General features: G+C 44.1%; 1 protein-coding gene across 2 annotated transcripts in view; it reads left to right on the top strand.

Annotated features, from left to right (window-relative positions):
- Positions 1 to 12,609, top strand: part of STAB2 (stabilin 2) — a 146,873-nt gene that overhangs the window by 21,783 nt on the left and 112,481 nt on the right. For both annotated transcript variants that reach the window (XM_075938882.1, XM_075938875.1), the window contains 3 exons: positions 2,850 to 3,046; positions 4,481 to 4,614; positions 12,145 to 12,278. In XM_075938882.1, the coding sequence (XP_075794997.1) occupies positions 2,850 to 3,046; positions 4,481 to 4,614; positions 12,145 to 12,278 (465 nt within the window). The remainder of the gene's footprint in view (positions 1 to 2,849; positions 3,047 to 4,480; positions 4,615 to 12,144; positions 12,279 to 12,609) is intronic.

Genomic DNA, 12,609 nt, shown 5'->3' with positions numbered 1-12,609 from the left:
AAAAGGGATGTAAAATCCCATTTAAATGGTTAAGCAGTTAAACATTATGGCTACGTGTACTCTGCAGGCTTCTTGCGCAAGAACTGTTTTGCGCAAGAGTTCTTGCGCAAAAGGTCTTGTGCTAGAGTGTGTCCACACTGCCATGTGCTTTTGTGCAAGGGATGTGCTTTTGCGCAAGAGCGTCCATGGCAGTGTGGATGCTTTCTTGTGCAACAAAGCTGTGATGGCCATTTTAGCCATAGGGGTTTCTTGTGCAAGAAACCCCTGTTGCCTGTTCACACTGCTTTCTTGCGCAAGAGGGCTTATTCCTTGTCATGTTTATGAGGGTTAACCAGCAGCCTGGGGATTAAGGGGTTAACTACACCTAGCCAAGTGGAGTGACCAGTAGGAATGTAGGTGGGACTTTCAAACTGGGATAAAGGAATTTGAGTTTTTTCCTTTCTCTTTTTGTCTCTGGGTGTGTTCTCTACAGCTACAGAGAGGGACAAGCATGTCTCTCTCTCTCCAAGACACCATTCTTCATTTTCTGTAAATAGGGTAAAGTTTAGATAGTTTCATTAGGCTTTATTGTTTTAAGAGTTGGGTATGGGATCTGAGATCTGGTACTGGTTAAAAGATGTTTTGGCTTTTCTTTGTAACTAAGTTCTAGGCCCATGGAGTTTCTCCATGAGTATATTTTGTTACCTTCCTATCTAGTCATTATACAGTACTTGCAAAAGGAATATTGTTGTAATAATAAAAGTTTTCTTTTCTTTGTATTAACCTGGCAGTGATTAATTGTGTGCCCTGATTTTTATTTTAGGGGTGAGATTTCCCAAATGATCTTTCCCCTAATTTCTTTATCAACATTTGGGTGGTGGCAACAGAAGTTTTATTCCCAAGATCTAGGTTTTTAAGATTTTGGGGGAAGTTTTATACCAAAGCCTGGTAGGTAAGGCTTTGGAGTACACATGCTGGCCCCCGCTTCTGCATTTATCATGCCAGATCGGGAAGGAGCCATGACATTCCTCGTGGGGAAAAGAATAACTCTTGCGCAAGAAGCCCTCTGTTCCAACGCCTTACTGTAAATTTACTTGCGCAAGAACGTGCGTGCAGTGTAGACTCTCCGCAAGTTTTTGTGCAAAAATGGCTGTACTGGCACAAAAAGCCTGAAGGGTAGATGTAGCCTTAGTTTAACCAGTTTAACTGGTTAAAGGGGCCGCAGGTGGAGCAGTCCTCCACTTCTGAATCCAATCTGGAGCAGCCCCCCCATCTCAGGCAGGGGCTATTCCAACAGCAATATGGAGGAAATGGACTAAAGCACTCATGGGCCATTTCTCTATGGCATGGTGTCAAGTATCAGAGGGGTAGCCGTGTTAGTCTATAAGGTGCCACAGGACTCCTCGCTGCTTTTGCAGATTCAGACTAACAGAAGTGTTGGAGCATAAGCTTTCGTGGGCAAAGACCCACTGCATCAGATGCAACTGATGAAGTGGGTCTTTGCCCACGAAAGCTTATGCTCCAATACTTTCTGTTAGTCTATGAGGTGCCACAGGACTCCTCGCCACTTTCTCTATGGCAGTGGTTCTCAATCAGGGAAATACGAAGGTCTTCCAAGGAGGACATCAACTCATCTAGATCAGTGTTTCTCAACCGGGGGGGGGGGGGGGTGAGCCCCAGAGGGGTTTACGCATGTCACAATAGGGGGTGGCAAACAGGACAACTACCTGTGGCATCATGCCACTGGTGCCTTACAAAGCTAAGTTACATGCTTCAGTTCGGTGAGGGAGAAGGGGGAAAGCTTGTGCTTGAGCTCCTGAAAGGGGTACAATAATCTGGAACTGATGAGAACTAGGACTCCATCTCTGCTGTATAAGAGTATGGCTAGATTGTGGGGTGGGTTCAGGATACCGGAGGTATCCCAAAAAAATTCCACCACATCCAGGGAACGCATTTGCTTTTCTGCTTTTTTTTTTTTTTGCGGCAGAGCAAACGCACTCTTTCGGAAGCCCCTGTTTTCCTTGTTCTACGAGGAAGAAGGGGGCTTTCGAAAGAGCGGGTTCTTCTGACATTTGGGCCAGTCTAGATGGGCCAAATGTCAGAAAAGCCTCTTCCGACAACAGTATCGAAAAAAGCTACGCAAAATGCGGATCACTTTTTGTGTAGCTTTTTCCAACTAACAAATGTAGTCTAGATGTACCCTAAAGGAAGACCCATTCTGCTGAGTGACATTTTCCTGCTAATCTAACCTGCCTTAGAGCAGTTATTTTATGTTGTGTCATTTCCCTGATCCTCTATGATCACACTGCAACAAAGAAGCAGGCAGTCGTTTAAGTTCCTTTTTAAATGAGTGCATTATTGCAGGTTTAATTGGGTAATAACCCAACATGCCAAGTTTAAAGGTCACTTAGGGTATGTCTACACAGCAGGGCTAAAGTTGAATTAAGCTACACAACTTCAGCTACTCCAATTGCTTAGTTTAAGTCGGCTTTTGGCGCTGTCTCCACAGCAGGAAGTCAAAGGAAGGACACTCTTTCCCCAACTTCTCTTGTGCCTCGTGAAATGAGGGTTACAGGAGTCAGAGTAAGAAGTCCTCCAGCTCAACATTATTTTGAAATGAAGGCTTGTGGTGTAGAATAATGTCAGTTATTCTGAAATAACGCTGCAGTGTATACGTACCCTTACATACAAAAACCGCAGATAGTTGTTCCTATCTCAGACCTTCATATTGATACAATACTTTGGACTTAGCTATTCTAGGCAGCTTATTCTATTGGCTCTGCTTGATATTAATAGGCTTCACTAGCCTTTTGCTCAGTTTTTGCAACTTCTGGATAATTATTAATTTGTTTGACTATTGTTTTTTCAAGCTATCAACCCCTGCTCAAAAACAGTCTGTGATCCAAATGCTTATTGCACCTACCTTGGACCTAATCGTCATAAATGTGTTTGCCAAGAAGGTTACAAAGGGGATGGCCAAGTTTGCTTACCAATAGACCCTTGCCAAGGGATATCTGGAAATTGCCCTACAGAATCTACCATTTGCAAATATGATGGTCCCGGAAAGGTAAGTGTCAGACTGGAGCCCATGGAATTTCCAAAATCAACTGACTAGGACCAAGAAAGAGTTTTTCCTGTGGGGAGACAGTCTTGCCTAATGGTTAAAACTTTCGAAACATGAGTTCTGTTCCTAGCTCTGCCATGGGCTTCTGAGTGACCTTAGGCAAGTCATTTTCTTTTTCTCTGCCCTCCTCCGCATCTGTTCTGAATGGACATTAATGTTCCCCTGGCACCTTTTGTAAGAGGTAGGGCTTGCCTGGGAGTCCTTGCCCATAAATGTTGCCTCCTCCCAACTATTTTGCAGTCTACTGTGTGCTGGTTTGTTGGCCTTTGCCATTCCAGAGGTGGCTGCATTTCATGGATGCTATATGAATACACTGTAGTTTATTCAATGTTTTGTGATCTTTCCAAGGAAGGAAAGGTCTGTGTGAATATTGATTATAAATTTGACCTAGCCACACTCATTTTAATAAATGCTTCCTTGTAAGGCAATGGCACATAAAGAATTGTATTCCTTTTTTAAGGATATTATTGGAAGCCAGACTTCACTAGCCTTTTGATGGGATAAAATTTAGAAAAGAGTTGAATAAATCTGGATAAGCTGCTGTAATGAAGTCGGCTCCCACATCTCGTGGGCATCCCTCTGGTTGGGCGTGTCTGTGTTCTTTAGTTCTTGGGACCCCTGTCAGTGGTATTTTCAGTGACACAGTGCTCCAGCAAAGTCACACACTATCTGCATGTTAACCAAACCAGACTTCTTCTATGGTATACAGTCCACTGGGGACTGTCTCTCTCTAGCCCTCCCTGGGCTTTGATTTTTAAGTAGCCTGCCCCAGTATGAGGCTGTATCCTTAGGGCTTCCTTCCTAGAGACATTAGTATTCTGAAGCCCTCCCCAGGCTCAAGCTCTACTCAGTCCTAGCCACCAGCCAGCATCTTGCTTCCCAGTCCCTGCTAGCAGACTTTATTTGCCTCACTCCTAGTAGCCAGCCAGGAGCTCCTTCAGTGCTCCCCTGGTCCTTGCCCACACTGAGCTGTTCATGGCCCTATTGCTCTTCCAGGCACCCAGGCCTGCACTCCTTTCTTCTCTGACTTCAAGCAACAGCCCCTGTGCGCTCTTCCACAGCTCCTTTTAAAGGCTCTCCTGGCCTCTGATTGGCTGCTTTACATGCAGCCATTCTAGCCTGAATGGAGGACCTCTCTACTCCTATCCTGGGATAAGTGTGGCAGAACTCTGAGGCCTCCATCAGGGGGCCTTTGGGCCTAGTCCACACTATCACAGTTGCATAGATGCAGCTGAATTTCTGGGTACTTACCTGAGCTTTTTGAAGTTGTCTTTAAATCCTTGACATGGATTTTGTGACAGAAAAATGCTGAAAAATAGCAAGTCACTAATGAAATGTGAAATACAATCTAACCTTTGTCTTTCTCTTCCGATTTAGTCCCACTGTGAATGCAAAGAACATTACAGAAACTTAGTACCTGGGAAAGGATGCAGTATGACAAATATCTGTGAGACTAACAACACCTGCCATAAAAATGCTAAATGTACTATGGATGCACCAGGACAAATTGCGTAAGTCTTTTTCCTCCTTAAATCTTTCACTGATTATATTTTCTATTAATTAAATTGGCTCTGCCATCGCCTTTTGCCTGTAGTAGCCTCTCTCAGTAGTGTATCACTGACAATTTCTTACAAAGTCACTTTATACAATTTTGGAGCATATTAGATCCTGCTAGTGCAGGAATAATGCTTGGTACAGTGTTGGGTGCAGCAAAATGGTTCAGCATTGTGAGAAAATCATGTACGACATTGAATGTATATTGCTCACTTATAGCCTGATCCAGTGTCCACTGAAGTACAACTGGTCCCCGACTTATGAACGAGTTACGTACCAAACACTTGCTCGTAACTTGATTTGTTTGTAAGTTGGACCCCATTCATTTAAACGCGGCCGTGATGTTCGTAAGTGTGGATTGCGTTCATAACTCAGGGACTGGCTTGTAATGCGCTTAATGGGAGTTGGTCGTAACTACGAATGGTCGTAAATCGATACATTTGTAACTTGGGGACTAGCTGTAAATGGGTCTTCACTGATTTCAATAGGCTTCAAAACAAACAAGTATGGTGATATTGTAGTTGGTGCAACAATAAATTAGCAAAAAATTATACAGCATAATTCTACAGAGAATATGTATTGTAGTTTAATTCTTAACCTTAGAACGCAGTACTAAAGCCAACGAGCTAAACTATGAATCATTTTCATTCTCAAACAACGTTGTAATATGACAAATGCTTAGTTTATAAGTGTATATTTGTAATGCTACTTTTCAGGACCAGAATATGGCTGATAATATTTGGTAATAATTCCTATCTGGTGTCAAAAATACTTTCCATAAAAGGTGTTCATACTTAGCATAAAAGAATTTTCTTGGTTTAAGAAGGCTATGCTGGTTGTGCTTACAACGCTAATGGAACTTTTTCTATTATAAATTACGGTATATTTAGTGAAAGTTTCTACAGAATGTTCTTTTGCCTATCTTGGAGCAGGTTACATAGCCCCATCTCTGTGCTTCACCGTCTACTTTGTGATAATGACAACTGACGTAGCACTGGGTGGTAAACAGTTTTCTATCTTGTCAGACTTTGAGGTTTAAAACAAAAATCAATTCTAAAAAAATTTCACAAAAAAAAAATCTGAAAAAAAGTTTTCAAATCAAGTCAATCAAGATTATCCTTTAGGTGGGATTTGAAACAAGAAACTTTTAGAAGATTTAATATCTGGGTTAACTCTGGAACCAGCAGTGCAACTCTGCCACTACAGTCTAAACTAGTAAAAATGAAATTAACACAAGCAGAAAACAATCAAAAGTAAAACGAATGGCATTCAAGGGTTTACTTTCCCACTTCATAATTTTTCATTTCACCACCTTAACTTTTCAAGAATTGAGGAAGTTTTATTTTATTTTATTTTATTTTACATTTCTAACTCAGAAAAAAAGCAAACACTTCTAAAAATCATTTGTTTGCAATCTGTGACAAAAAGGAGAAGGGAAGGAATTCTTGATGTCCCCAAAAAGTTGGACTTTTTTTGAAAAACAGGAACTTCCAGTTTGTAGGGAAAGCCATTTATAGTAAAATGAAAAAAAAATCTGAATGAGAATTGTAATAGTTAGATGTGGGCACAGGCATAATTAAGAGTAACTTATGCTGCTGTTGTATCGCGTGTCTAGATGGAAGTGATGGCATTGCTGTGTTTGATTGTGGCTCTGTCTCCAACTTCTAGTTCTTCTTCCTTTGTTACACTTGAAAATAAGTGATTTTGTTGGACCTGAGCTAGACCCAGAATGTTTTTCTGCTCCCTCAGATCTGGAAATTGTATGCTGCTGTTGGGTCACTCCCTTCACAGTTTGTTTGGTTTATTTCAATGCACAGTTGTACCGCTGGCCTGCTGCCTCTGATACTTCAGCTTCCTTTGGAAGCTCTTTGTTTAGAGGAAGACACTGCACCTGCTAGTTTGGGGTTATAAAATAGCAGTAGCCTGGAAAATTAAAACTGTTACTGTTTTTTTTCTTTTCCCGTGTAAGCCTTTTCTGCACTACAAGATTTTAAATAACTTCTATCTTGAAGAAATGTTATATATAGCTATGTCCTTGAAGACCACTAAGGGTGCTTGTACACAGCAGTTATTTCGAAATAACTGACGTTATTTTGAAATAACAATGCGGGCGTCTACACAGCATTTCCATTATTTCGAAATAGTTTCATAACAGATGGCTTATTTCAAAATATGTAAACCTGATTCCATGAGGAATAACGCTTATTCCGAAATATTTCGGAATAGCAGTAGCATGGGCACTCCATGGCTGCTATTTCGAAATAGTTCCTCCCCAGCTCCATTCAAAGTAATTACTCTCCAGTGCCTCCTGGCACTCTAAATTGAGCTAGCATGTCCACATTAGGGGAGCCTGCCTCAGACTAATTTTGAGGCTTCCCTGGAGTGTAGACCTGCTATTTCGAAATAAGCCCTTTCAGGGGCGGAGGGGGAACAGGGCTGGCTTTGGGCCGATTTGCCTGATTCCCCTGAATTAGTCCCTGCGCCTAAAAGGGCCCCAAGCCCTAAATCCAGAAGTGTGCTGGTGTGCCGGATGCGCTGCGGGAGGGGGCGTTGGCCCTGGAGGAGCACAGCGGCTTGTGTGTGCCGCAGGAGGGGTGAGTCAGCCCCTGGGTTTGGTGGGAAGGCGGGATTCTGCGCTGTAGCTGGGCATTTAAAGGGGCTGTGACTTTTTTTTGGTGTGTGTGTGCTGGTTTTTTTGCTCAACCAAAATTTGTGTGTGGTTTGTTTGTTTGGTCAACAAAAAATCCTAGCTGCCGGGGCCCTGTCGAAATGGTTCAAATTGGGCCCTGCACTTCCTAAAGCTGGCCCTGGGGGGGGGGGGGGGGGGGGATTCCAAAATAGCTTATTTCAAAATAAGCGTGCTGTGTAGACGTACCCTAAGAAACTTCAGTGGTGCAAAATATGGCAGCTCGGCTGGTTAATAGGGCAGATTATTGGGGAGCACATTCAACTATAACCTCTTTGGGGCAGTGCCAAGCAAAACAAAGCCCCTAATCCTTGCCCTGTAGCTGGAGCATAAACCTTTCCCCTGACGTTTCTCCTCTTTTTTACTTTTCTTTATTTTGACTCTGTTCCTAAAATGAAAAATACTAGTTATGTAGCTAAGCCTCTTTCCTGCACACAAGGTAACTATGGAGGAGAAGCAGGGAACTAGCTCTCTCTTCTTCTAAAAGGAGAGAGGGGGCTGCTTCCCCATTCCTTTGCTTGGGTAAGCAGCGCTCCCCCACAAGTCCCATCCCTACTTAACTGGTGTAGTGCGTCTTCCCCATCCTGTTTCAGTCCCACAAAGATTTTGAAATAACCTAGCCTGCTTTGTATTAGGCCTGCTCCTCCCCAGATGATGTCCTTCCTTATGAAAAACAGTGGATTGAAGGAACCCCGTTCAAAATAACACACACACACACACACACACTTTACAGCTAGTACCAGGCCAAACAAAAGAGACAAAAGTTGCCCAATACAGACAATTGCCTGGCTGCTCCCTGCCTCAACAAAGAGAGCTAATAAAGTCATTTAAAAGGCAAGAGAAGTTCAAATTGAAAGCTTTGCTCCCAAGCAAAAGCTAGAATTACAAAATGTTTATGGCTCTAGAAATGAGCACAAAAGAATGTGTTCTGCAATCTTTTCCTGGACAAGGCCTTGCTGTAAAAGAAGGCGGCATTAATTTACAAGCCTTCATCTGATTTCTGTATTATTTCAAGCACTGCTTCCCCTGCCAAGTTGTTTCTCTGTTTAAGGACAGATACTAGGACACTCTACATTCTTATACTCACAGCATGAGACTTGCCTGACCACTGCCCTTCCCCCACAGAAAGAAGGGTTCAGCCGAAAAATATTTCAAGGCAAAGAAGGCTAAGCGCCTCTGCAGCAGATCTGGAGTCCCTGGACCCTAACTCAGGCTCTATGGCAGTACAGATGTGCTAGGGATCCCCTTAAAGAGGGGAAAGATTCACCAGTATAGAGGGCTTGCCAGGGAAAGTAATACAGCTTTTAGTCTGTATTAACATTCCTGCTCTTTTTCCACTGTGTTGATAGAGGGCACTACACGGGCCTCTTGACCACAATCCTAGATCTCCTTCTAAACCTCTAGTTCTCCATACTCAGGCTACATCTAGATTGTAGGCTTCTTTCAGAAGCAGCTTTTCCAGAAGAGATCTTCTGGGAAAACATCTTCCGAAACAACGTGTCCACACTGCCACAGCACATCAAAAAAGCAATCTGCTTTTTTTAAAGATAGCATCCATTCAGTGTGGACGCTATCTCGCATTTAAACTGTGATAACTATGGACAGAGTGGCCACCAGAGCACCTGTGCTTTTTCCTCTTCTTGCAAAAGAACTCCCTCTTCCCTGTCCACACACGCCTTTTTCCAAAAGAGTTCTTTCAGAAAAAGGCTTCTTCCTCATAGAAAGAGGATTACCAATGCCAGGAAAACCCCTTTGCTCTTTCAATTTACTTTCAAATGAACGTGATTGCCATGTGGGTGCAGTGTGGACGTAAGTGAAGTTTTTTTTCAGAAAAATGTCCGTTTTTCAAAAAATCTTTGTAGATATACCCTCAGGGGGGACTCTGTGGACTTTAGGGAAGAACATGTGATGTGCGTGTGAGATTGGCAGAAGATGTGCATGCATAATAAATATAAGCAGGAGGTGAACACCTGGAGATAGTTTGGTTATAGAAAGAAGTTTCTTTCAATTGTGTGGTAATAATATTCCTTCTTTAATGAAGCTTGTAGAAAACTCAGTCAGATGAACCATTAAGTATAAGGCTCATCTGATAATGTAACTTGCTGTTCATTTAACTGGGAAGGGTGCTTTTTTCATTTCAGCTGCAGTCACTGCTTAAATCACACAGTGGGGCCTGTACGCAACCAAGCAAGTACAAAATAACAGTGTCAGCCTTGGTGAAGAAGAGGGCAGGAACATTTTTAAAGTCAGCTAATGATTCTGAATGCCCATCTTGAGACACTGTAACGGGCTCTGATTTTCAGAAAGAACTAGGCACCTCATCTCCTCATAATCCAGCCACTTCCAGGTTTTTCAAAGGCAGGCATCCAAAATTGCTATTTGCTTTTGAAAAATCAGGACCTTTTATGTGCTCTAGCAGCTACTCCAGAAACATTTGTGGTTGTGCTATTTCAACAGTGTAAGGTCTAACTTCCTCCGGAGAGTCTAGCTCAGTGGCAATCAGCTTGTGGCCCATTGTGGTTCTATGGGTGGCTTGTGAAACATTTTGTTTACCATTGCCCAAGCACATAGTTCCACTGGTTTCCATCTGTGTAGCGTTTTTCCTACTGGTATTACTAAAGTAATGTGTATAAAGCAATGACACATGAGGTGATATGCGTGCTGACTGCACACAACATTGACTGAGACCTGTGCACTCCCTCTGCATCCAATCACAGTGCTGCTGTTGTTCAGTCAGCACACCTTGTAAATTCTAGGCATGCAAGAGGAATTAGCAAAACTACCCTATCCCGGGAGAGCCTCTTGGGTACAACAATCTTGTATCCTGCTGAAATGAAGGAGGGCCGTTCATGCAGCCACTCACTATCCTACATTGCCCATCGCTACTCTAGCGGGCAGTGTGATTGGGTATTTGAACAGCTGATACATTTCATCCAGTAGAGGGCAGTTGCGCACACATTGAGGAAAAACAGATACACACTATGGAAGTATGTGATTTCATATCATGATGTCTGCAGAGGAATTATGCTAAGCCATCAGTAATATTGACAAAAATACTGTTAGACTGAGATCAATATTTCAACCATCACCCCCTTTGCATTGTTGAAAAGGGACAAATAATTTTCAATAGGTAGTAGATACAATGGATATTGTGGGAGATACAAACATGGCTTCAGATGTGTGTGGCTGCAGCTTTGTGATCATGTGAGTTCATATCAACCCTCTTTCTCTGACTATGTATTTTAGAAACGTGCATCTGTCTGTCTAGCTGTCCGTCTGTGAGTCCGTTTGTTCACTCCTCCTAAACAGAAAGCACTAGGACCGCCAAATTTGGTATGCAGCTTCCTCTTATCATAACTTAAAGCCAGGTCAGGATTTGGTTGTGCCAGGATATCGGGATGTGCCTGAAATGTGACTGTTTTGTATCCAATGAAAAGGAAAGGGTGTGATCGCAGGGACAGTTATACTCATGCATGGTTACAAGGAGGCAGCAAGCTCGGGGGACAGTTATACTCACGAATGACCACATGGGGCCAGCAAAAGCCCCAAGGGAGCAGTCCCTGGCTGGCAGCACAGCCCTCAGTACTTGAGCCTGCCCCCAGCAGCAGTTGCCAGCCGCCATGCGACACCCCCGCCCCCCTTCCCCAGCCTCTTGGCCTGACCCCAAGGAGCACCATAGGCAGCCTATGAGGCTGCCCCACCTCCGCCCTTGGGGAGTGCTGGCAGGTGGCCTGCATGGCCGCCTGCCCCCATGCTTGGACTGGCCCCAGGGAGAAGCCAACAGGTAACTTGTGTGGTCCCCCACCACCCTCAGGCCGTCCCTAGGGATGGGCTACAGGGCAGAGTGCACAGCCTCCGTCCCCATCCCCGGTCCAGGGCAACACTGCGTAAGTCTTCTAGAATGTAATTAATGCAGACAAGATCAAGGAAGTTTATCTTAAAGAAACTATAAAATCTGGCAAATAGACTTTAATTTTGGAACTCTCTCTTTGCTGCAATGTCATTTTCATCACCTCATGTGATCTTGTGCTAAGGTGGGACACAAATGTTACTGTAGTAAAGTAAAAATACTGCTGCTCAACTAATGATACGTGTATTAAAGTTACCTTATAAGTGACAGAAAACTGAGGAACCATTTATTCATCAAGTGCTACTTGACAGACTGTAGAACTGGTCAAAATGTGAAATGGACTAGATTTGCAAATCATCAAACTCAAATTAGCAATTCAGAACAATTCAGTTAGCTCTCTGTGAGGGGGGTCACTCACCACCGTAGCGGGGGTCCGTCATCTGTCCCCAGGATCAGTCCATTCTGCCCGCACAGGCCTCCGCTCACGTGGCGTTTCCCCTCTGGAACCTTCCGGTCGCGTTGCTCTCTTCGCCACACTGCCCTCCGGCAGTGCCCAAGTCACTCGCTCTGAGCCCCCCTTCCGGGGGTTGGTGTCTCTCCAGCAGGCCTTGCCGCAGGCCTAGCAGGCTGGCCGGTTGGCTGTCCGAGCGCCCTGGCCCAGCCTGGCTCTCTAGCCCTGCCCTAGCTCCAGGGAGCGTCCTGCTCCCTCGGCAGCCAGGCTCACACTGCCTTTGCTGAAGCAGCCCTTCCCTTTTATAGCTCCCAGCTGGGCCTTAATTGGCCAGCGCCGCCCAGCTGGGCTGAACTCCCTGGGCCTGCTCCAGGCTGGGGTTTGGCTCTTAAAGGGCCAGTACAGGGCAGCTGCCCTGCTACACTCTCATTAACATTTTAATGATACAACAGTATCTGCATCCAAACTGATGCTAAAAGTTAGTTGTGTTCTTTTCACAGGTGTACCTGCCAGAAAGGCTATGTAGGTGATGGGTTTGTATGCTATGGAAATATAATGGAACGCATCCGAGACCTGAACACTGAACCAGGAGGACAGTGGCAAGGAAAACTGACATCTGCCATAACCCTCATTGGTAGGTAACTAAGGAAAATAATGTAGATTTAGTCTGACGAGCAGTCAGCAAAGAAACAACGTCAAGCCTGAAGCCTAGAAACTCCCAGGACCACCAAAAGTCTGAGGGTCTCTCACTCTGCCCCTGGTAAAGTATCCCTTGAAGTATCTAGTGTTGCGTTAGTTTAGTCAGACTGAATGACAGATGATTGCAAAGGCTCTCAAGCCATCTGGCAAAATGCCATGTGAGTTAAGATAAGTTTCGGCCCAGTTTTTGAAATTAAGAATGAGAACTCAATTTCTGCCAAGAGGAAGAGGCTCCTCCTCCACTGGTCTCCCTGGAGTATTCTTCT

Source organism: Pelodiscus sinensis, chromosome 1, assembly GCF_049634645.1.
Source record: "Pelodiscus sinensis isolate JC-2024 chromosome 1, ASM4963464v1, whole genome shotgun sequence".
Lineage (NCBI taxonomy): Eukaryota > Metazoa > Chordata > Testudines > Trionychidae > Pelodiscus > Pelodiscus sinensis.
This window is presented reverse-complemented; position numbering and strand designations above follow the sequence as displayed.